The following is a 25,300-nucleotide window of genomic DNA, read 5'->3' as shown; positions in this document are numbered from 1 at the left end:
AAGGATACTCTTTACCTTATAACCCATGAAAAGACAATAGGAATAAGAAATATTAGAATATTAGAAATATTTAGAAATATTTAAAATCTAATATTAGAAATATTAGAATAGGAGGATGTGTTATGGAAGTCAATAAAAATGTCAGATATGAAAAATGGCTCATATGGGACCATATTGTGGCATCAATTTTTTTATTTTAATGGGCTTTAAAGCTGATGGCATAACATGGCTAATAGAGATGTGCTTTCACAATATGGCAAATTTGAGAATGAGAAGACATAGATAAAAAGCAATGTATATTACCATTAATTTGCTCTGTTTTCCTTGCTGCTAAGGAGAAGGACTTCAGTACCTATTCCTGCCACCAAAACTGAAAATAAAATTCAGGGCTTGATTCTCCATTGCCTTGTGTAGTCATGGACACCTGGGCAAAGTGGGTGTGCTTTTGTTTGGGTAGTATTTTACACAGACTTTGCACAGATGTCAATCGCTAGGCAAGGTGGAAGGCAGTGGAAAATCAGGCATACAGAATTCAAGACTCATCTCATTCATGCCGGTGCAAATTGGCAGTAACTCTGTGGGAATCAGTGGAGATACACTAATATCAAAGTAATGGAAGTGAGGTCAGAATCAGGCCCTCAAAGCCAGTATTCCAAGCATTCAAATGCAGATGAGAGAAATAGCCCTTGAGACACTCAAAATACCAAAACTTCAGACTCAGTGTCTCTCCAACCCTCATAAGAATTTCATAGGAAAAGCTGAACTAAATTACATTAAATCACATGACTATCTGCCTAGTGTTCACCTCAGTCCACACCCAAGTATGGCTTTGTTAGATTCTATATCCGCACAGGAAAAGTTTACAGACCTTCTCATGGACCTGGTCTGACTTTTGAGTTCGCAGTGAAATATAAAATGAGGTGTGGTTGGATGTGTTTCCGGTATCATCACGAACATTTACCATATGCAGCTTTAATGATAGTCACATGATTACGCAGAAGACTTGAAAATATAGTATCAAGGCCATAAAACAGAATAATAAAACTAACAGCCAATAAAAGAAATATAACTCAAGATAAAAACAAAACAATATTCATTAAGGGGAAGAAATCAGGACAGTTACTGTTCCCTAAGAGATAGTAGTGGTTACTGCACAGCTTTAAACTGACAATGCAAAAAAGCAGAATAGAACATTTATGCCTTCATGCTGCAAGCACTTAAGCATGTGCTTAACTTTATGCACTTGAGTAATGGTAAATTCTTTGAATATTTGTGCTATGCATCCCTGGACCAAATCATGCTGCTGTTATTCAGGCAAAATAGCCAATGAAGTAAGTTTTCGGCTCATTATTATTATTTTTAAAATGCTTTTAAGCAACTGATTTTTTTGTCCGTGGGACTGCATAGCAATGTAAAGTTAAACACGTGCATAAATGTTTGCAGAATTAGGCCTTAGTGAGTATCAGAGCTTGGAGCATAACATGGGAGGTAAGCTGTGAATAATTCTTTTGCTGCTTTCTGGAATTCAGTGACTGGCTTTAGCTGGATCTGTAGGCACAAGTTCAAACTGCAAAATTCTCTTCTAACAGCTTTCTTTATTTTCAGTTTACAACCAAGCAAGGCTCTTGGGTTAGATGCCCATTTGCTCATGGGAATTTCCCAGGTAAATAACTTATTTTATTAAATTAAATTAACCACTAGACTACAACCTCTCTCATCGAGTAAAGCTTGTTGGTCTTGTTATATCCTCTGAATTGCATCAATAATATTTAACAGTGCAGGTTTTCCATTTGTAAACTCCCACAGTAAATCAAGTATTTGTAAAGATAGATAATAACCTGTTAAAATCAAGATAGCTATTGATATAACAGTTGACGGTATTCAAGCTGATAAAAATGGTTTTATTTTAGCACAGCATGGTAGCTAGTGCCATAGTCTTTCATACGTCATTCATTATGTGAGTGATTACATTTAAAAATAACAGCCTTTCTCCCCACTTTCAGCTTGGAAAATGAGAATTGCTGCCGGGGCAGAACAGATACAAGTCTCCTTCATGTCACAAACCAAAGCACAATTTTCAGTGCTGGTGTGTAACAAGGCACAGCTGTCTTCATGTGACTCTGTTGGGATACGCCACTCAGTCTCAGCGGTTGGTATGCGTTATTGATCAGAAGTTGCTATCAATAAGGCAGCTTCGGCATGTTTAATTTGAATTTATTGCAATCCATGGCTCTGGACAAAACTAGCAAAAAGCCAGGCACACACACTTTGGAACAATATCCACAATTAAAGCATTTAGTCCTAGTTCTGATCTCACCCTGATCAGGAGTAACTCCACTGAAATTACACACCAGCGGAAGTGACTTTTGAGTGCTGGACTTTGCAACTTGAATGTTCTTTAATGTAGTTTTTTGTTGTTGTACTAGTTATAAATATGTGCACATCATTGGCCCAATTCATTACCACTGGTGCAGGGATGTTCCAGAGCTATACCTCCCTGTGCCAGCTTGATTTGCTGTGCTGCAGGCGGTTCACACAAGACAGGGACATACAGTGGATCCTACATCTGATCTCCCTTGAGGTTTCTGGTAGGGAGGGCAGCTTTACGCTCTGCTGGGCTTTTCGTAGGACACCTGGGGGAATAGACTGTCTTGTGGATGCAGAACCACGGTACAGCCTATCCTTGAACTCTATGGACACTGTTGGCTATTTTTTGGGAAGTGTTGGACAGTCATATATCCCCCAGGGAAGGGGAAGTTCTTGCCCTGTCTTACACCAATGCAAGCCCTATGTGAATTTGGACATATATCTAGCTAAAGATAATGGATACCATGGGACTTTTTGAGCCTTATTTTCTAGAAGAATTAGCAAGCACCGTGGCCTGATTCTCACTTACTCTAAGACCCCTTTAAACAGTGTAAAGGAAAGTTAAAATGGACATATATTATGCCCACACCCTAGCTAAGGCCCCTTTCTCTGCCAGTTTGGTGCCTTAGTGTCACTGAGAGTCATGCACTGCATGTTATACAAGTACAGTGAGAGAGAACTGTGGGATTGTCCTCAAGCCAACAATATTTGTATAGAGCTGGTTGTAACTCAGAATTTCTGTTCTGTGGGAAATTCTGACATTTTGAAAAAAGGTTTTGTTCTGATTTGGAATGAAAATGAGACATTTTGAAATTTCTTGCAGGAAGGAAATTCTGAACAGTTTCAGTTAGAAACAACATTCAGTTGTTCTGAAACAAAACTGAGCAACTGGCTGCCCCTGACTCCCTGGGCTGCCCCCGACTCCTGGGGATTCCCTGGGCTGCCCCTCACTCCTGGAATGCAGATTCTAGAAGCCATGAGCGCTCCAGCTTGAGCAGAGGACTAGACCCAAGGGTATATTTACACTGCAGCTGGCTCTACCCTGCTAGAGCCAGGGTTCCCAGGACTTCCAGGGTCCCAGCTCCGCAGCAGCTCACCAGAAAACCAGGCAGGTGTTGGCAGAAGTTCATTGAAACCAGAATGTTTCTGCGAAACATTTCGGTTTTGAAGAATTGGCATTTTCCAATGGAAAAAACATTTTGTTGGAAAATTCCTGGCTAGCTCTATTTGTTAACATGTTACACTCAGTTATTGTGGCGGCAAGCCATTGTTTATGGTTATGGAAATAATAGCTTGTGGTTAATTTATCAGCAGATATAGGGAAAATGCTCGTGGGTCTTGTGACAGGCACTCCACATAGTTTGCTCATATTCCTACCAGACTAGAGCACTCAATGAGTGTTTCTAAACCTGCTGTCTATGGAATGCCTAGTTTCACATTAGTATCTGGCTATATTCAAATAGGAAAATATTCTCTTTATCAGTGAATTTTCTGTTATCTAAAGTCCATTATTTTAATTATTACATTACTAAGGTACTATCTTGGTAGCTAAGCATTGATCCCGGATGCATTTGGCCATATATGTATTCATTTCTGCATTGGTATGGGGAGGCTGGTAGTGATCCCTATATTTAAATTTCCATTGTAAAGGATTCTTGCAACCATTTTTGAGAAGCTCTCATCGCCTTCCTTTCTAGCAGGCCTTTGTTATTCTGCAGGGAGAATGCCCTTGGCTAGCAAAGTGCCTCTTCCTGTCCCATGGCATTCTGATCAGCTTTTGCTGAGATTAAAAATTGCCATTTCTCCTCTCTCCATTACATTCCTCAGGAAGGTTTTGGCAGCAGATCAAAATAGTAATTATACACAAACATTCTATGGCTGGCTTCATGTTGCTGCCAGCACAGCGTCAGCAGCAGACACTGTCCTGGGAGCTCATAGAGCAGATGTTCTGGCTGGGGGAGAGGAGAGAGCTGGACTAGTCTGGGCACCCTCTCTGGGGGCACCACATGGGAGAGGAATCAGGCTGGACTTGCCTGGGACCCAGAGGCCCATCTTTGGCAACCCACATAGGGCTTGAGCTCCCCCAACTCCTCAGGAGGATGGAGGAGAGAGAAGAAGAGAGTGAGACCAGGTTCCCCCAACCAGGCCCTGAACCCAGTATCTGGGCCCAGTGGCCCATCTCACCTCTGGGGCACCACATGGGGTGAAACTCCCCCAACTCCCAAGGGTGTGTGTGCATGTGTAAAGAGAACTGGCCCAAGTTCCTCCCTTCCCCTCTAACCAACCACATAACTCAGCAATCTATTCCCTCCTCTGGTATAATAGCTTTCTGTTAATGTAATTTTAGGGTTTCCTAAAGGATAAGGCAAGGTAAAAACAAATTCTATTTTAAAATTGTGGATTAAGAGAATATTATTTAGATTGCACGTGTCAAGTCAAGCACTTGAAAGTTGGGAAATATCCGATTGGCAGTTGCGTGTAACTTTAATTTATTCCCCTTGTGCGTAAGCATTTTATGACACAGTCTGTAATTACATCCTGATGTACTGTTTTTTTGACATGATCCCTTACTCATTCAGTGCCCAGGATGGGAAACACCAGGGGGCAGAATTAAGGTTGTGTGGACAAACATAAAGCTGGCTTTTCCTAATTTTCTGGTGTTTGACTTTGCAACCAAAACAGCGTTCTTTGAACGTATTTTTGTTGCTGTTTCTAATATAGCTACATATGCATTTGAGCTAAACAGAATAGCTGTAAGGGGAAAACAGAAGTCTGGGATTTGTAAAGCAGAAGAATAAATAAGCACTACATATAGGAGACCACTTGACTTCAGTGGGATTTTTGCCTGAATAAGGACAGCAAGATTCAGACTTACTGGTTTTAATGGCCTCCTGAGTTTAGATGACTGAAAATTCATGGGTAAGAGGAATGATTAAGTAGGATTGGATCTGAGCCAGATATTATTGTGAAACTGGACATATCACACAGAGTGCCAGTCTGTTCAGAAATATCCATTGTTTCCATAGTCCTGTGGTACAGATTGATCTGTTCTCTTTAGTGACGATACAATGGGAACTCACGTAGATTCCACATGGTTCCCGCTCCAAGACTATGAGCAATTTCCATCAGGGTCTCATGATGACTTAACACTGAGCCATTGTTCCCATAAACAATTGTTCCTAGCCTCAATATTAATGTCTTCACAATAATGTTGGGTTAAGGCAACATTTACCTAAATTATCCCTGTCTTCAACAGGAGTTTTGCTGAGAAAGGAAAAGCAGTGCAGGGCCCATCGTTCCAGAGAACTAGTCATTTTCTTTTTTGTGCACAAGCCACAAATAACAATATTTTAAGCAGCAGAACAATTTTTTAGGGCAACTTTACCCTCAGGGTAATCCTGTTCTCAGAGCACAGCCTGAGTAGCTGGCTGTGGGATGGGGAGATCTGGAGCACACGGGATTCTCCCATCTGGCCCAGCTAGGCAACGGAGTACAAGTAGAAGTCTTTGATGGCTCCTGCCATAGCCTCCCATCTTTAGCAGGCTCTATGACTGGCATTCTCCCCTTCTGGGCGTGTGGGGGAAATGGAAAGTGGATCATTACCCAGTCTCCCTTCCTGGTGCACCCTCAAATCCACCTTATGCACTTAGACACAGTACTGTGCTCCATAATGTGCTGGGATATGGGCCCTCCTCATGGGTTCCCCAAATCCTGCACCTTCTACGCAGCAGAACCAAACTGGCTACACTGTGCTCAGGGCATTCCATACCCATGGAGGAGGGAAGTCCTTAAAAATAAAAGAGCCTTCAATAATGAAAACAATCTGACATAAATTTTAAGGTGGTCAAATACGTAACATTACTGACAAAAAAACCAAAGAGCTGGAGAGAGACAATGCATTTTGATTGCCCAAGAACTATGAAGTTAACAGCTTTCCACTTTGTTTTCATCAGGGTGACTCTCATCCCACATCTGTCAATATTTCAGGTGAAATATGTGGCTCACAAGTTTGCATTCAGGTAGGTCTGCTGATTTGTAGACATACTATGCGCTAAATAAACAAGCTGGTGTGGAAATAAGAAACTAAGGGCAGTGTTGCAGCTGCCTCCTCCCAGCCAAATCTGGCCGTGACCCAGTTGTAGGTTACAAAGAGCATTATTAATAGTTTGAATGTGCTGCTATTGTCCCTTGCCGAGCTTGTATTCATTATTTAAGGTAGAGGACCATTCTTGATCTCTTATTTTTGTAGATGGCAAACAGTGGAATATTAAGGGCTGTTAAATTAACCCCTCCATCTATATTACCTGTTATGATGGAAAGATTACAGTCAGAAGGGCGGAGGGAAGTAACAAATAAATGTATTAACATTTTCTAAAAAACAAGTCTAAGGATTTTAGTGCATTCAGGCATATGTATACAATAGTAAACAAGGAGACATACAGCAGACGTGCACCGATACACATTTAAATGACTATTATTGAAACAGAGCGGGGCAAATAATGTACGAAAATGCCAGCATGTATCTGTACAACTGAGTTTTACTAACAGATATGTTAATAGAAAATGAATTTGAAACTCAAAGGTTTAATTCCACGTGGAAAGTGAGTGTTAAATTTGTTTTTTGTGAGTATCTGAACCAGAAACTTAAGAAATATTTGTATTATTATTGTATAGCACCCAAAAGTATGCTAGACACACTGTAAAAAAAAAAAAAACTTTTTGGAAAAACAAACATCCGGAATCAGATGGACCTGGGGGGTGGGGGGAGGTAGAAAGTTCTTCTGGTGCTCTGCTTCTGGCAGCTGGCCTGGAAGGCTATTGTCACTTTCTGCCTTTAGTCAAAAAGTGAAAGTGACAAGGGCCATCTAGAAAGTGAGCCAGGGAACCTTTATTTTCCATCAGACAATCATCCCAACAGAAAATTCCCTAGTAGCTATATCTTCTATAACCCTGAAAGTGACTAAGAGTGACACAAGTATACCTCTACCCCTATATAATGCGACCCGATATAACACGAATTCGGATATAACGCAGTAAAGCAGTGCTCCCGGGGGGCAGGGTTGCGCACTCCGGTAGATCAAAGCAAGTTCGATATAATGTGGTTTCACCTATAACGCGATAAGATTTTTTGGCTCCCGAGGACCTCGTTATATCGGGGTAGAGGTGTATAAGCTAAACTATTAAACAGATTTTTAAAAAAACATCTGCATTCATTTCAGTAAACTAACAAGCCAATGTTTATTTTGTCAAAACAAATGATCATTAACCATATTGTTGAGAGGGAAATAACCATTTTTTCTTTCTTTTAAAAGGGCTGGAGGACAGATGTAGATTATTCTGTTCCACTACAGATCTGTGATATCCAATGCAGTAAGTACTAATAATGTGTCACATGAAAGATTGAAATAGATGAGATGGGTTTGGCAGCAGAATCAGGGTCTCCTGGGACTGACACAACAATCCCCATCCTTCTGGGCTGCAGATTTCAGGGTCAAATCCTGCTCTCTTTACCCAGTAAGTAAGAGGAAGGCTGATGTTGTGACTAAGACACGGAACTGGAATTCAGTAAACCTTCAAGGATAAATTCCCAGCACTGCCAAAGACTTTCTGTGTGACTCTGAGCAAGTCATTTAATCCCTCTGTGACTCAGTTCCCCATTTGTACAAAGGGGATAATAGCACTTCCCTACCTCATGGAGGTGTTGCGAGGATAAATTCATTAATGGTTTGAAAAGTTCTCAGATACAATGATGGGCTCAACTGTGTGTAAGTTTAAGTCCTAGCAATAAGCAGTAGTGAGTTCAGATCAGGGCTCACAGCAGGGATAGCCCTGAGACAGGGATTTTGGATCTAAGGCACAAGGCACAACAGGAGATGCACTGAACTGAGAACTCTAAGTGCAGTCAAGCTGGGAAGAAGGCTCCAATTACACTTTGTCATCTTATTGTTCAGTTGCTGTAATAAAATCATATCACAGGAAGGGGGTGAGAGTTGAGACCATACATGGCTTATGGAGTGTTAAAAGCAGATGGGAAAATCACCTGCTCATAAGACCCTTTGAAAACATAGCTTTAGATATATAATTCCTAGTGCACATTTTGCTTATTCCATAAAAGCACTTCACAGTTCACTTTAAGAAGCCTGACTCTAAAAACGTTGGGGCCTGTAATTGTATTCTGGCAGCAGAGCTCTGAGGGAGTGCTTGTATGGGACTTGGTAATTCATTTTCTTTGAAAAATACAATACCGCATAAAGTCAAACACTTAACCTTAGGTTTTAAGCCAATCTCTATCTATTAGAGATCAAGATGAGATCTAATGTATCATGCAGATTATCCCACATTTGCCTACTGCAGTGTTCACATACCTTCCTCTGAAGCAACTGACACTGGCTACTTCAGAGGCAAGATACTGGACTTGATGGACAGTATGGCAGTTCCTAGTTCCAGCTATTTGTTTGGAAGCCTCAAGAAATGCACTTTGTGGTCTGCAGCAAGTGTTATGTTTTTAGTGAATAGAGTCACTATTTAGAAATTCTTTATTCTCAGATGTGCATTTTCCATAACAACAAATACATTTTTCCCAGGATTATCTTCCCGGAGTCAAGAAGATGATGAAAACTCCATAAGGATCATGTTGCTGACAGCAATCATTTTAATCCTGGTGACAATGATGGCTCTCCTTGGACATAAAATTTTAACAGGTACATAATCAAGGGAATGTTAATTGGAGAATCAGTCCATATTTTCTTGACAATCTGGAATATAGATTTAAAAACTAATGGACATTAATGGTATATAGTGGAAGGATAATAAAAATCCTTCTCTAGCATCCACAATGAACTTTTCCTCATTATCCATGCCCTGACACCTCACCGGATCATTCACACTGTACTTTGGACTCCTGCCCCAGATAAAACCCTGGGAGAAGAGGCATGTTTTGCAGCATCTGCTGAGGGTCTCTAGATCTGGGGTCTGGTGAACTAAGGGAGAGGAAGTTAATGCCAAAGCTCAGGGCCTGCAATTGACAATGTCCTCTTGCTAACCCCTTTCTTCTTAAACAAGGGGACTGCTAGCTGAAGTCTCCACAATGGTCATGGGTGCCAGGGTATTGCACAGGAAGGGGGGCAATCTCTCAAGCAGCTAGCTTAAACAAAACTTGCTCCCAAGTATGTACCAAGAAGTATATGTCTGCAAAACATCAAGACAATTAGACTTAATTTACTCCAAGCCAGATTCTGATATCCTTAATCACCTTGAATAGTGCCTTACTCCAAGAGTTGACCCATTGATTTCAATGGTACTATTTGTGAAGCAAGATGCTAATCAGCATTTTATTATTATTTATTATGGTAGTGCCTAGGGATCAACCAAGATTAGGCCCCATTGTGCTAGGCACAGTACAAATATGGTGTAATAGACAATCCCTGCCCTAAAGAATTTATAGTCTGTGCTTGTCTGCTGGGCCCAGAATCAGCGTTCCACTGTATCAACCAGCCCCACTGCCGCCATGATGTCCCAATTGCCACAGCCCATGCTTTCAGGAATGTCTGTGTCCATGTCCTCTTCACAATTGTCCTCGTGCTGGCATCTCTTAGCCAGGTTCTGCACATACTGCAGGATAATGCGCGAGGTGTTTAATGCTCACAACAGCAGCGGTAAACTGAGTGGGCTCCATGCTTGCTGTGCTATGGGTTCTGCATGGGTAACCCAGGAAAAAAGGCGCAAAATGATTCTCTGCCATTGCTTTCACGGAGGGAGGGAGAAAGGAAGGGAGGGAAGACTGACGACATGTACCCAAAACCACCTGCTACAATGTTTTTGCCCCATCAGGCATTGGGAGCTTAACCCAGAATTCCAATGAGCAGCAGAGACTGTGGGAACTGTGGGAAAGCTACCCACAGTGCACCGCTCCGTGAGTCGATGCTAGCCATGGTATTGAGAACGCACTCCGCCGACTTAACGCGCTTAGTGGGGACATACACAATTGACTGTATAAAATCGAACTAATTTCTTAGTGTAGACATACCCTAAGGCAATGTCTACACTTAAAAGCTTACAGCGTCATAGCTATTCCGATACGGCTATGCTGCTGTAAGAGTGCCCGTGCAGCCATTCTATGCTGACGGGAGTGAGCTCTCCCATCAACATAATAAAACCAGCTCAACAAATGGTGGGAAAGTGTCTCCTGCAGACATAGTGCTGTGCACATGAGTGCTTATGCCAGCAAAACTTATGTTGCTCGGGGGTGTGTGTGTGTTTTTTCATGCCCCTGAGTGTCAAAGTTTTGCCGACATAAGTGCTAGTGTAAACATGGCCTAACTAGATAAGACAGACAAAGGGTAGGGGAAAGGGAAATACCATACACATAGAGTAATCAGTGTGATGGCCTGCTAGTTCCACAATATTTCTCTCTCTCTCTCTCTCTCACGGGTGGGGATGGGGTTTAGTTGGAGGGAATTAGCCAAACAGCACAAGGGAAGGGAGAGGGGACAGTGAAAGGAAGAGGTGACTGAGGGGGACAGGGCAGGAAAGACAATGAGGAGAGAGAGAGAGAGAGAAAAGGGTGTGAGGGGCAGGGGAGGAATGAGGCAGAGATGACGAGACTAGGAGAAAGCAGGACGGGGTTGGAGAAAACAGCCGGTCAATACAGGGCAGAGAAAGTGTAGTCAAAACTGTAGAAAACACTCTGAGCATGAGTTTAGGTATCAAAATCTGGCCCTCAGCATTCACATTTCATCTCACTTTTTTACTGGGTAAGAGCAGGATTTGTCCTACATTGTAACTGTGTGGTTTTCATACAGAGGGTGTCTGTTGTAATGATTGGTATAAGTATGGTTGGAGCTATGTAAGGGGTGCAAAACCATACAAAGAAATAAATAACTTTACTCATGGTAGATACCGCAAACTCCCCCATTAACACTGCGCCTGTCCAGCTGGTAACAGTCAGCGGCAGTGCTATTTTTCATTTGTGACTCATGTTGCTAGCGTGACTATCAAACCCTTTCCCCATCAGATCACTGGGCAAATATTTGTAAATGATTTTTCATGGTTTGCTCTGGCATGGGATTGAGAAAAAAAGATCATCTTTATAGTTATATGCCAGATACGTCACATGTGTCTTTACAATAAAATTATCTTGTACATCTGTAAAAACGTCATCCAGCATCAGTCTTCTCAAAATGGTTTAACGTTATTTCCAATGTATTTTGCTGCCAGAAATTCAGCATCCAGTGACTAAAAAACCCTTATATCAGAGGTAAAATTAGTTCATGCTCATGAAGATTAATCTACTTCCAAATTCAAGGCAAGGTTTCCAACTGGCATATTTAATACATTATATTTTTTTCATCTGTCACTGAAATTTGCATTCAGCATGACTTTCCCTCTGAAGCAACAGAGCTTAAGGAACTGGGCAGTCATACCCTCATTTTTAAAAGCATTGGCTAAGACACAAGACTTCTCTAATTTATACCTTCTTTTCCATTTGATCGCTGTTTTCTTCCCCCTCCCCCTGTAATTTAAGAGATCTGAATATTTCCAATCAGCTACTGCTAAAATAAATGTATGAATTAAAGTAAAAATAAAATGGCATCTTACATTATGATCTATTTCTCAGTTTTTCACAGAAAGAAGCATGAAGGCAGAAGTCCAGCACAGATCATAAGGCAGAGGTAGTCAACAATTCTCTTCAATGTACAGCATGTCAGTTTTTTAATGTTTGTGAGAGATGAGGGATTGACAACCCCGAAGAAGCCTTGGTAAAACCCTCTGTCCACAGAGCAGAGGCAATGGCTTTGTAATATTTGTACTGGAATTAGTATTGTAGATCCCATTACACCTGGAAGTGGTCCTGACTTTCTCTGTCATTGATAAAATTCATGCCCCTGCTGGAAACACGTGTTTCTCTTTGGGTTCCTGCCTGCACCGCATGGTGTCAGACCTGACTGGGTACCATTGCTGGGAAAGGAGAGAATAAATGAATACAGGAAGAGAAAGAGGGAAAGGTAGATGTCTCCATAATAAGAGTAGAAGGAAGCTCTGGAGCAGCCCCCAGAAGAGGCGAGATGAACAGAGAGAGAGAGAGAGAGAGAGCACCTCAAGCTCTCAAACTGAAAAGGCCCAACCCAAAGAGGGAGGCAAAGGAGGGCAGGGGGAGAGAGGGAAACAGTCAGGGAAGGGAAAACATATACTTGAACCTTGATATGGAGGGATCACTGCTCAGCTAACAGGGTGCTCCCATCCTTACACCATGCCAATCGCTGCCTTTCCACTAGGAAAGTGATGCCACTTAGTATGAAGTGTAATAATTTCTTTATTTTGGACACCTGTGCACTGCTTGGACTCAAGCAACCAAGTCCCTGAGTTGCTGAGAAGGGCTTAGAACTGTGTAAATCCTAATGCTATACTGTTGCAATAGACTCTGTTCCAAATGAGGGGGAAATGCCAATCTCCTGTCCTGTTTAGTTTTTCCACTAGAGTGAAGAGTACCTCTTCCTTGCATTGATGATGGTGGCTGGTGAATTTAGCAGAACTCTTTCAAGATCCTCAACATCCTTCTCAATATCAGGTTGACTTTACATGTTACTTGCAAACCCTTGTACACACGAGTAGTCCATTCTCATGCAAACAGACTTTGGTAGGACTATTCACAAGTGTAAAAGGCTTTACAAGCTCAGAGTGTAACATTTTAACTTCTTCAAATGAGGGAGTAACACATAGTCTGTTTGCCTATATCTCAAGAACAGAAAAGGTTGGTTAGATCATGTGGGTAGAGAATCTGGCCCACATTTTCCTGTGAAATGAATGGTTTATTTAAGATGCCAGAAGTGGGCAGGTTTCGCACCCCAGTTGCTGTAGTATGGGTACTTCAAGATTTACACATTTCTAATCTTCCTTTTAAAACCATAAACCTGAATTACTAAGAGGTATGGAATGGAAGAGATTTTATATAAACCTCTAGTGAACTGAACCATAGCTTTCTTTATTTTCTGAAGCCTTTCTGATAAAGTTAGAGCATTGTGGCAAATCTTGCCATAGACAGACTTGTATCCCTGAAATTCTTCTCAGGTCTATCTGATAACTGCATTCAGTATTTTATATATTGTATTTCTTTGAGCCAAAGGCATTTTTCCTTTTGTTTTATTTTCTGGAAAAAATGGAAACATCTTCATAGCTTTGTTAAATAATTAAAAAGACAATGTACATTTCCTCTCTAAGGAACTAGATTCTCCTCCCATTAAGTTAATGGGAAAACCCCCATTGACTTCAAAGAGAAGCAGATCAGGCTTCTGGTTTCTTGGTTGTTTAAAACTCTTACATGAAATATAGTTCTTAAGAAAAGTATTTTGTCAACATAATGAACTGAAGTGTTTTTGTCTTGTATTATAATGCCAATATTTATACTTGCAACTGAAAATAATACCACACACTATACAAAATGTTTAGTGTTTGTCGTTTATTTCTTTTAAAACTCTCCAAACTCCTGTCAAACATTCTTAATTCCTTTTGTGTAATAAGGCAGTGACGTTAACTGAGACATAAACAATGGTGATGCCTGAAACCCACGTGGGATTGATTATAGGCGGTTGGGAGCAGGGGAGGGAAGGAGGGAGCGGAACAAGAGGTTGATCAATAAAATATATTTCCATCTGCATGCCTTTTTGCTTTAGGATCCTCGGGGGGCAATTTAAAAAAAGAAAAGAAAGCAGTGTGTCAATTGAAGACATGTTTGCAGAGCTGAAACATATGGTTCGTTAGGAGCCTGAGGGAGGAAAAATAATGCTCGGCTCCTTTGATGTTAAAGCCTATTACACTGAATGTGCATTTTACTGAGATGGAAGCGGGGTTGGGGGTGGGGAAGGCCTGCCTTATGCAGGACTGAAGCCCAAGGAGCAGGGGGGCACAGATCACCTCTCTAAACCCTTCAGTTATCTGAAAGTGTGGAGCTTTACACTATGAAATGGATTTGTAATTGAAGCACTGGTTAATTTACATATCTCTTTTTCCCTATAACCATACATGCACTTCTATCACAATCAATGCAGAACAGTGGAGATAGTACCCTCTTGATATTTTACAGTTCTTTGCTCATATTGGACCAAATCCTGGCTCCTCCCACTTCTAAGTGGTGTGTCACAATCTGGAGATATGGGGTTAGTATTCTCTTCATCTGTCCCCAGCAGAGAACCACTACCCAAAGTTTACTAGGACAGAAGGACTGAGTCTAATGTGCTTTGTTGCAATAAAATCTTAGGGTCAGATTGGAGGTTATCTTCTTTCACCCTTGCTCAAATTGAAATTGCATTGGGGTTTCTCAATATGAGTAAATGTGGTGGAATTTTGCCCCTTTGCTCTCAGTTATGCTTGTGCAAAACTGCACTGAACTTACTGGAATTAAGCTGGATTTACATGCGTGTAACTACCGAACATGTAGCCTCCAGTTACTAGTTTCTGAGACTGAGAGTTGACGGTTATGCCTCTAGTTAAGGCTGCCCGACACTTTCCAATTTAAGACCCTGTTTTCAGTTGCCTATAACTTTTTCAAACTTTAACCATCCCTACTGTCAGGGATGTGCCTTTTGCTATCTGTATGAAAAGCTGCACAAAATTGGCCAAGCTATGAGCCTTTGGAAAATTCCACTTGGTACATGCTCACTAGAGATGTTAGAGTTTAGCAGCTAAATTCTTTGAAGAAGCTGAGCAGTACTTCCCCTGCAATTGCTTCTCCCAGCAGCCAGGATCTGCTGTGTCAGCAAGTACTGGAAGTGAGAGCAGGGAGGAGAAGGAAAAAGTGGCAGTGGCCATGCTGGAATGCAGAGTAGTGGGAAATGAGGGCTTGGGGGAGGAGGTTGCAGAAGTCAGAGGATGGGAAAGAGCAGAAAAGAAAGGGGATAGCAGCAAGGGAGGAAGTGGGAGAGAGGGTGGGAGTATTGAACAGGAGCAGAGAGGGATTCAGGCAGGAGCTGGAGGGGTGGGATAGAAACAGAAGGGGACAGAGGCAGGCTGGGGACACAGAACCAGAAGGGTCTATAACCACTCTCCTCCAGAACCTGGAATAGGACCCAGGAGTCCTGAGTCTCAGCATTCCTTTGCTGTTAGGAAATAGCTGTGAGACCCACTGGAAAACTATGTTCCCACCCCCTTTTAATAACTGGTCCACATAAAGGATAACAGCCTACTGTGACATTCCCCTCTGGTGTTATCTGGACCAGTGATCTGCTAGGCAACTCCAATCCTTGACTCTGGGAGCCAGCCTTACCCTGCTGTACTGTGAGAACCCCCACTCCTGGGCTGCTCACACATAGCCTCTGGCATGTAAGCTGCTCCCAGCTACTTGCAACCAAATGACACTAGCCAATATCTCTGGTCCCAGAAACAACCCTAGGAACCTCTGTCTTGCAGTGTCCACTTACGCCCACTGGACGCTGCAAGCTTATGTAAGTTTGTCAATTTAACAAAGAAATTGATATGTACCAGGCTTGTTATCCCAAGGGGAGTCTCTGACACACTTCAAACCAAACGCACTGCTTCAGGTAGAATAAACAAACAGATTTATTAGCTATAAAGATAGATTTTAAGTGATTATAAGTCAAAGCAAAACAAGTCAGATTTGGTCAAATGAAATAAAAGCAAAACACATTCTAAGCTGATCTTAACACTTTCAATGTCCTTAAAAACTTAGGTGCTTCTCACCACAGGCTGGCTGGTTACTTTTCAGCCAGGCACTCCCCTTTGATCAGTGTTTCAGTTGCTTGATGGTGTCTGTAGATGTAAGTGCAAGAGAGAGATGGCAAAATGTCCCTCCCTTTTATCATGTCCTTTCTTTCCTCTTGGCTTTGCCCCCGACTTCAGAGTCAGGGGAGCATTACCTCATGGCAGTCCCAAACTGACCAAAGAAGGGGGGTGACTCCCTCAAGGGTCTAACAGATTCTTTTGTTGCTGCCTAGGCCAGCGTCCTTTGTTCCTGTGAGGCTGGGCTGGGTTTGTCCCATACATGCCCTGATGAGGTGTGAACTGCCTCTCTGTTCTTGGAGAGTTTTTGCATGGGCTTGCTTTAAGCCATGAGGATACATTTTCAGCCTTATAACTATATACATAAAGTTATAACCTATAACATTATTGTAACAATTACTATAACAACTATGCTCAGTGCATTATGAGCCTTCCGGAGACACCCAACATGACAAATTTTGCATTGGATACCACATAGTCATTTTATAAAGATGAACATAGGGGTGTAGGGTGTTCCCTCGAGGTACAGAGCGTCACATTTACTACTGCTACCAGTTACGGCTGGTTTAGGAGACTTAAACAGATGACACTACACAGCTCCTTACTGGCTAATAAAATGGCTTAAGCAAAATAAGAACTGGCTCAAAACTACACCCTTTTCTGGAACTAATTTAAATGGATAATTTTGTCCTGTCTCCTTCATCCCCACAACAGCCTTTCTCAACCACCTTTTACGATCTGCCAGTGAAATTTAGCAGGCTGTCTGCTAAGTCCCATTATTGCTTCTTTGAACTTTGATGTCACTTTGGGGTTTCCCTAGTGCAGGGGTCGGCAACCTCTCCGAAGTGGTATGCCAAGTCTTCATTTATTCACTCTAATTTAAGGTTTCGCGTGCCAGTAATACATTTTAATGTTTTTAGAAGGTCTCTTTCTATAAGTCTATAATATATAACTAAACTATTGTTGTATGTAAAGTAAATAAGGTTTTTAAAATGTTTAAGAAGCTTAATTTAAAATTAAATTAAAATGCAGAGCCTCCAGACCGGTGGCCAGGACCTGGGCAGTGTGAGTGCCACTGAAAATCAGCTTGCGTGCTGCCTTCGGCACGCGTGCCATAGGTTGCCTACCCCTGCCCTAATGAGTTGGGCCCCACAGTACCAATTGTGGTGATGTGCCTAAAGCATATGAGCTTTTTGTCCACATGCGATTAGCAGCTTCAGTGAGAAAGGAAAGACTTCTTGCAGTCTGGGGATTTCCAGAGGCACATCATGCTGCTGAGGGTTCATCTCAAGGGCCAGCCCGAAAGAAATCCTGGATTTAGGAAAAATCTACAGTAGCTGATTCCACTACTTCTGGGGAAGAGCATTCAGCTTTTCTTTTTCTGCACATATCTCTCCTGAAGAATAGCTGTGGCTCCCATTCCACAAAGACTTTGCTTCCACCACTGTATGAGAGGGAGGTCAGCCTAAAGAGATGTGACTATTCAGGTTGCATTTAACTGAAGTATGAATTTTAGGCACATTTGAAAAACCACACTAGGTGCCTGTCTGCTTCTTTCAATACCTAAATACTTTTGAAAATCTGACCCTAGATGATTTGCCCAACATCATCCATAAAGTCTGAGGCAAAGCAGGGACCTGAACCTGTGTTGCCCAATAGTCGTTCCCAACCACTAGACCACCCTTTCTTGAATACTCTGAAAGAAGGGGGAAGGACAAGAGTCTAGTCCTTTCTCTTTTCAGTAGCCTGGGGATGGGCCCCTTGTCTGCTTTGGGAATCTGTTCTGCTATGAACGAGGTGGGAATGAATCTCTCTCCTTTTCTCTCTGTTGCCCGTTCACACCAGCACACAGTCAGACACTTCCCTTTTCTTTTGTCTTTATTTCTTTGGTTCATTCGAGTTCATTTAGACCCTCTTTTCTGTATCCCAAGACCTGAAGTGCCTGAGGAGGCTGCATTTTCAATTAGGACCAGCTGGAGCTAAGGAATCCTGTGGAGAGGCAAGCGCTCCCAAGATGCTTAGATAATATGTTCCAGTTGCTATAAAAACCTGATCAGGGAACTAGAACTGAGACTGGGACAATTCGGAGAAGATTAGTTTAAAAGTCCATATTATATGTGCTCTCAAGCCGTGGGGAACTATGAAGCTCTTGGCCATTTAATTATTTTCCTTGGTTAGTAAATGTTTGGCATTTTACTTTGCGAGTAGCCTGTTATCAGCTGATCTTGGATGCTTGGTAGAGACATAGGGCTTATCTACATGGCCCTGCAGTGTGCACTACTGGGGTGTGAGCTGCAATGCCCACTGAAGTGTTGAGCTATAACTGCCCCGTATTAGACCCTGCTAGAACAAACTGTAAATGGGACTGTGTTAATACAAACTAGGTACCATTTAGTTTGTGCTAGGAGGGTCTACATGGGGCAGTTATAGCTCTACACTCAGTGCGCACTGCAGTTCACACACCCCCGTAGTCCACACTGTGGGGCCATGTAGAGAAGCTCATAATGCCTGGTGGGAAATGATTGCACCAGTCATGCTGCTACCGGAGTGGGGAAAGGGTGACCAGCTATTAGAGTGACCCTAAAGCACCAGCCATGCTCAGCAGCGGTTGGTGCCCACTGCAGGGAAGATATAGTAACTGCAGTAGGAGAGGGTCAACCACTTGCAGGACTTAAGTTTTGGTTAAACTGAATCTGCGTCTACATTTCTGGATGCTTAACGTAACAGAACTCTTCTCAATTGATGGATGGGATCCTCAAGAGTATATGGGAAGTGGCCCTGCTTGTCCTTCACAAAACCCACCCACACTCTTCTGTTACCTCCCTGCTCAGAAAGGCAAATGATGGGCTGATGGGCTTGTGACAGTTCCCATTGTTCGTGCTGTCCTTTCCTGGAGACAGAGTTCTGTAAGGCTGGCTTAAAAAGGCAGCAGCGTTCATTGTAATAGCTGCAGAGATATTTTTTAAAATGAAAGTTTAGAATTGATAGCTCTTACAAAAATGCTGCAAAAATTGGAGAGGGCCTAAAATGTTGTGCACAGGATTTCTCCCTTATTCCCATGTCACCGTGCCTGTGTGGGTCACCGTGCCTGTGTGGGTCACCACTGAGGATACCAAATTCAGGACAAACTGATGAGAAATAGGGCAGACACCCCCCCCCCAATTGGTGGTTATTCTCCTATACCAAACCAGCATCAAAAGTAAACTTCTGTTTCACCACACTGGCTAACAAGAAGCCAGAAAAGCAGTCTCCTTAGGCATTTCAGTCCTGTATTCAACACTCAGGCACTAAACTTAAAGATGAGTGGTTCTTTAAAACCAATTTTATCAAACAGAAGGTTCTTCTGATCCCAAAGGACCAGCCACACACCCAGGTCAATATGCAACTCAGATCTTACCCAATAATCATGCTGTTGCTAATTCTTTAGTATCTAAAATCTAAAAGTTTATCTATTAAAAGAAAGAAAGAAAGAAAAAGAAAGAAAGGTGAGCATTGAAGTTGGTTAAAGGAATCAAATACATACACTAATTGCAAAGTTCTTGGTTCAGGCTTATAACAGTGATGGAATAAACAGCTGGCTTGTTAACTCTCTGATTGCTTCCAAATCATTGGAAGTCCTCAGTCCCTTGGTTAGAATTCTCCCATTAGTATAAATTCATAGTCCAGAGGTTTGAGCAGGAAAGAGGGAAAATGGAGCTGTTTCCAGGGCCTTTTATAGCTTCTGCCAAGTGAAGAGAAACCCATTGTTCTCACTGTGGAAAATAACAGGTAACAAGATGATGCTTGGAGTCACCTGTACATGCATGATTTTGCTTAGTCATAGCAAAGGCCACCACAGGAAAGTCCATTAAGTGTAGATAGGCATCTTCTATGGCCCATTGTGAGTTAAGGGTTCCTCAATGAGCCATTTAACTTGAATAGTCCCTTCAAGATGTGCAAGCTAAATACCTTGTGGGCATTACCACAGGAGCCAATATATTTGAAATACAGATATAGAGCCAATACTCATAACTTCAAATACAAAAATGATACATTCATACAAATAGCATAATTATATTCAGCAAATCATAACCCTTCCATAGACACTTTACATGACATACTTTGTACAATATTTGTTGCAATTATATAACAGTTGTAGCAACAATGATCTAGACGGCCATATTTTATCAGATAACATCACACCCCAGTATTATAACAGTTAAGGAGTGGGGGGAGGGTCTGGATCATGTTTGCATGAGTGAAAGAAAAATTTCAGCAAAACACATTCTGTCTTGTAGACATTGCCCCATCAGCTGCAGCTTGAAATCAACCGCCCATGTACCTGCTAGAGAGAATATTCCACTACCCCCTAAATTATGTCATGAAGGAGGCCAGACCTCATTAGGCTCAGGAAAATAATATATCTATTCAGCAATTCATTAGTAGTAATTAGTAGTTCACAGTAATTGGAATTAAATGTGTTTTTATGCTAATTTACTTGACAATGCGTGCAGTACCACAAATTATTTCCTGAAAGGACAAGTTCCTAGTAATTATAATGCCAAGTATTCCCTTGGCTATGCAACATAAGGACCAAGTTTTAGCCAGGTTGTGCTACTGCCTTTATAGGTGTGCAAGATGGGGAGAGGACTCCAAGGATCCTCTCCGGTAAAGGTCAGACACATGCTAGAATTTAGATAAGGCTTTATAAGCCTATGGGCTCTCTGCTGTCTTCCCAGGAAGCACTAGCCATCTGAAAGGGGCTGGGTTATAGCCTACATGCCCCCTCTCTCCCCCCCCCCCTCATCCACAGGAGGTTGCCAGGTACAGAGGGCCGAATTCCACTGGTACCTCCCTACTGCCAACAGAGCTCTTCCACACCCCATACCTCTCCACACAAGGCTGTCCGCCATGGCACAATCTAGCCCTTTATTTGTATCAATGCAATGTACCTATTTTTATAACATTTTACCAAAATTGTTATTTTCTTGGACTCCATGTCCCCTTCCTGTCCACACCTTACTGCACCTGTAATTATTCTTGTCTCCCTATGTATTGCTGAATAATACAACCGATGACATTAAATAAAGCTAAGAGCTGGAATAGGTCACTGAATTCAATCAGCCACTCATTCACAGTGTGCTCCAAAGGGAAGTGTTCAGTAACATTAATTCTTTATTATATCACTCAATAATTATTTCCTTAAATTATGCAAAGTACTGTTTTCTTTGGATGAATCATTCCCCTTCACCTTTTCAATTGCAGTTTCTATCAAGTGTTTCCTGACAGCTGCGGGAGCTTAACATTTATTTGATTAAACATGAAACATTTAATACTGCAACCAAACCCAGCTAGAGCTGTGGGAGATGTTTGGAAAGTAGCCAACAAAAAACACACTGAGTCTGTGTTCAAGGTTTGCTGCATTTCAGGTGCCTGAGAGGAGGAATTTCACCCTGTGATGAAATTTGCTTCCCCATTCCAAGATTTTTCCCCACAGCTGCCGAGCCAGCTTCTCTGGCCAAGACCTGACACTCCTTATTTCCTTATTTATTTATTCCATCTTCTGGACTGTCCTATAGCTCACCACCTCCCCACTGCCTGCTGAGTCTTCATGAGGCACTGACAGGCCACTCAGACATCCCTCTTGGTTGGCTATTGTCCTTCATAATCTTAAGGCTCTTGCGGGGGCTCTCATAAGCAGCCTGACCCACCCTCCCATTGACAGGGTGGTGGAAGAGGAAGGGTCAGGGAAACCCTCTCTCTCCTGCTGTAATAGGAGGGCAGACTAGATGATGACAATGGTCCCTTCTGGCCTTGGAAGCTATGAACTGAACTGAGCTGGAAGCTATGAACTGGGGGTTGGTAGTATATTGTAAGGTCTTGAGTGGTGAAGTTTTTCTAGAAGCTTCTATGCTAGAAAGTGAAGTCCCATTATTGGTAGCATGCAGTTAGTTCCCAAGCTATAGTATTAGGCCATAACTGCATCCTGAGGCATAGACCCAAACACAGCGAGAGGAGGAATTTCCTCTCCTCCTGGCCTACTAGGTGCTTCCTAACAACACTTTCTTGTAGGGGAAAAAGTGACCTGGTCTAATGCTCCTTCCCCAAGTATAGATTAGAGAGCAGCCCACCACAGCACTGCAAGGGCCCACTAGAGAGTAGGAGAAGGAAGGAGGTCTCCAATTTCTTGGCAAATGTAAACAAGGAGTCTTAGGATTTGATGAGGAGTGGCCAGTGGTAATGTGAATTCCCTTTGGAGACCGGAAGGCCTTGAGGCTCAAAGCCACTCTGAAGCGGGTGGACTGTGGCCAATCCCCTGCAAATGGATCTGCAGGGTTCAGTTCATGAGCCCCTTTCTGAACTGAAAAGCCTGTGGTTTGCATGGCACCAGCATGCACAGAGGAAAGAAGTCCGCTCTCAGCCAGAAGCTGAGCAGTTGACTGTGTGCTCATATTTGTCAAGACAGAATAGTATCTACAGGTGAGTGAATGACAAATCAGGTGAGGAGAGGAAGATTCTTACCACATGCTGTGTGTCATTAAAATCCAGCCATGGGGTAATCTGGGGCATGCTGCTGAGAAAACCCCAGGTGTTCCAGGAGCATGTTTCTAAATAATTCTGCTCTGTGTGGGAGAAGGCCGGGTGGTGGTATAAATGAAGGGCCTTACCTTCTTGTTGCAACATGCATCTCATGAAATAACCATGCATTCATGCAACAGCAATTAATATAAGCATTTCCAGGGAGAAGGCCAAGGTGGAGCACTTCACCTTGGTTCCTCTTACTCCCAGATGAGAGTTTGATAAATGGAACTAGCTGCTGATTAACTAAAGCTAGCAGGTATTCACATTAGATGCATTGCCCATAATTAATTAATGTCTTCACAAAAAGCAGAGGTGGTTTTGTCTATAAATGTTTGGGGGAGGGATAGCTCAGTGGTTTGAGTATTGGCCTGCTGAAATCCAGGGTTGTAAATTCAATCCTTGAGGGGGCCACTTAGGGATCTGGGGCAAAATCAGTACTTGGTCCTGCTAGTGAAGGCAGGGGGCTGGACTTGATGACCTTTTGGAGTCCCTTCCAGTTCTATGAGATAGGTATATCTCCATATATTCTATTATTTATTTTATATTTTTTATTATTATAATAGCGGTGGGCCCTGATGCTACTCTTACACCAGTGCACGTTTTCTGACGTCAGTGGAGTTACTCCAGCTTTATATTTTAAAGAGAGAGGAAAGAACCTCATGGTCGTGCATCTTTCCAAGGACCTGGATTTATGACTTGACTAATAGGGGATTTTTTAAAATCTCCAGTGTTACTGTGTGCTTCACTTATTAGCCTGTTTAATTTGTAATTAACTTTTAACTTAGTTTACTTATGAACCTATGTTTGTTTTTAATGCAGCGATAGGGAACACAGACTGCAAGGGAAATCCATCCACTTCAGAAAGAGGAGATTGAGATAGTGCATGCAAATTTACTAGCCATCTTGCTATGAAATCACAATTCTACCTAGTTTCAAGTGGAGACTAAAGAATGTAAACTAAAACAAGGGATAAGAGAGAGAGTGTAAGGAAAGAGGAGGAAGGTGCAGACTATGCTTAATTTGGTGTAGTTAGTCTCTAGCTGATATAAAGGAGGTGTTACTTATCAGCTCTGTATTCTTGGGGAACCAGGGCACAGTGGCCAGCCTGTTTGACTCATGGAAGATCTTCCCCTCCCCCAGCCTCTGCTTGAACCAAAACCAATCAGAAGAAAGACTTACAAAAAGCAATGAAAAGGCCATGGGAGACACACCTAAACCCCTGGGATAAGGGTGACAGGATTAAGGAAACTCCCCTGGCCTCATTTGCATTAAAGATGGGACAAGGAGGCATCTCCATTAGCATACAGAATGGAGAACAGAGATTCCAAGGCAAGAACTGCACGGAACTCTGGGACCAGAAAAGCAGGGAAGCACTGCATGATGGGGAATCTCTGTTCCAGATGTTAATGAACCCACGCCTGCACACACCCAGCTCAGTAGTTAACTGACCAATTCTAGCAATAAATCCTTTATTGGTATCCAAAATAGTGAAGCTCCCTAATTGCATTGTGAGCTCCTTCCAAGGAATACCACCTATAGCCAGGAATGATCAGTTCCTATTGCCTAGCCTGGACAAAACAACTTTGGTATATTCCCTTGAGCCATCAGTTTATCCATAAACAAATCTAGTGTTCTCCCTTGAACCATTGTTGTTTCCCTACAAAAACCCCTACCCACGCTCAAGTAAGTGTTCTGATGCCTGGATCCAAAATCTGCATCAGTTCCATTGGGACTTCAACTTCTCCTGACTGATCGTGCTGGGGGCTCTGCCTGTCTCCAGCACTCCAGACCCTCAGCTACCACCACCACCTGGGACCCCCGATCGATTCAAACTTCATGGAGCACCCAAAAATCCTGTGGGGTTTCTCATCAAGGGGGTTACTATCATAATAATTGTAACATGAAAGTGGGGATAGGGGAGTGCTGAACCTGGGACATATGAGGATGGCAGCTTGGAAGTGCTGTTCGACCCAGTCTGTTAAGTCCAGGGGCATATAAGGGTGGCAGATTGAAAGTGCTGCTCGACCCATCCTTCTCAGGTGTACTCTATTCCGGTGCAGTGCCCATAGCATATGGAGGTGCTGCTCGACCCAGCCTGCTGAATCCAAGGGCCTATGAGGGTGACAGCTTGGAAATGCTACTGAGTTCAGGGACATATAAAGGGTCAGCTTGGGAGTGCTGATTAACCAGGTCCTCTCAGAAGGGCTCTGTTTATGTGTGTGTGTTTTCGTCTCATTCTGGGGCTGGAGGAACCCAGCCCAGGGGAATCTAGGTCCTGCAGGATAGCTCCATTGGGAGGGAACTTGCAGAAAGGAGAAGTAGAGCTCAGTATAAGAACACAAGTGACACAAGCAGTACATTGATAGAATTACAGAAACACCCCCTCTCCCAGAAGAGTAACCCTAATAAATGAGCATACCCCCAAGTAACGGGCAAATCTGGTAGCAGAGGAGTCTAGGTTTTTAACATTGTCATTATAACTTAGTTTTTCATATGAGGTTGTGTTCAGGATATAGATAGCTGCTTGAAGGCTGTTCTCTGCTAAGGACCAAAGAATGGTGGTATGATCTGAGGAGCCAGAAATGTGTGAATTTCAATCCTGGCTCTGAGAGTCACCTGACTTTACTGCCTCAGTTTCTTC

At 42.5% G+C, this 25,300-nt stretch overlaps 1 protein-coding gene across 3 annotated transcripts in view; it reads left to right on the top strand.

Annotated features, from left to right (window-relative positions):
* Positions 1 to 13,223, top strand: part of IL17REL (interleukin 17 receptor E like) — a 62,738-nt gene extending 49,515 nt beyond the window's left edge. For all 3 annotated transcript variants that reach the window (XM_034767359.1, XM_034767351.1, XM_034767370.1), the window contains exons 12-18: positions 1,606 to 1,663; positions 2,004 to 2,149; positions 6,321 to 6,386; positions 7,680 to 7,737; positions 8,952 to 9,068; positions 11,984 to 12,038; positions 12,832 to 13,223. In XM_034767359.1, coding sequence (XP_034623250.1) covers positions 1,606 to 1,663; positions 2,004 to 2,149; positions 6,321 to 6,386; positions 7,680 to 7,737; positions 8,952 to 9,068; positions 11,984 to 12,038; positions 12,832 to 12,871 — 540 coding nt within the window. In that variant the 3' untranslated portion in view covers positions 12,872 to 13,223. The remainder of the gene's footprint in view (positions 1 to 1,605; positions 1,664 to 2,003; positions 2,150 to 6,320; positions 6,387 to 7,679; positions 7,738 to 8,951; positions 9,069 to 11,983; positions 12,039 to 12,831) is intronic.
* Positions 13,224 to 25,300: the final 12,077 nt, after the last annotated feature.

The sequence above is a fragment of the Trachemys scripta genome, chromosome 1 (assembly GCF_013100865.1).
Source record: "Trachemys scripta elegans isolate TJP31775 chromosome 1, CAS_Tse_1.0, whole genome shotgun sequence".
Classification (NCBI taxonomy): Eukaryota; Metazoa; Chordata; order Testudines; family Emydidae; genus Trachemys; species Trachemys scripta.
The sequence above is the reverse complement of the archived record's forward strand: the minus strand, read 5'-3'. Positions and strand labels throughout refer to the sequence as shown.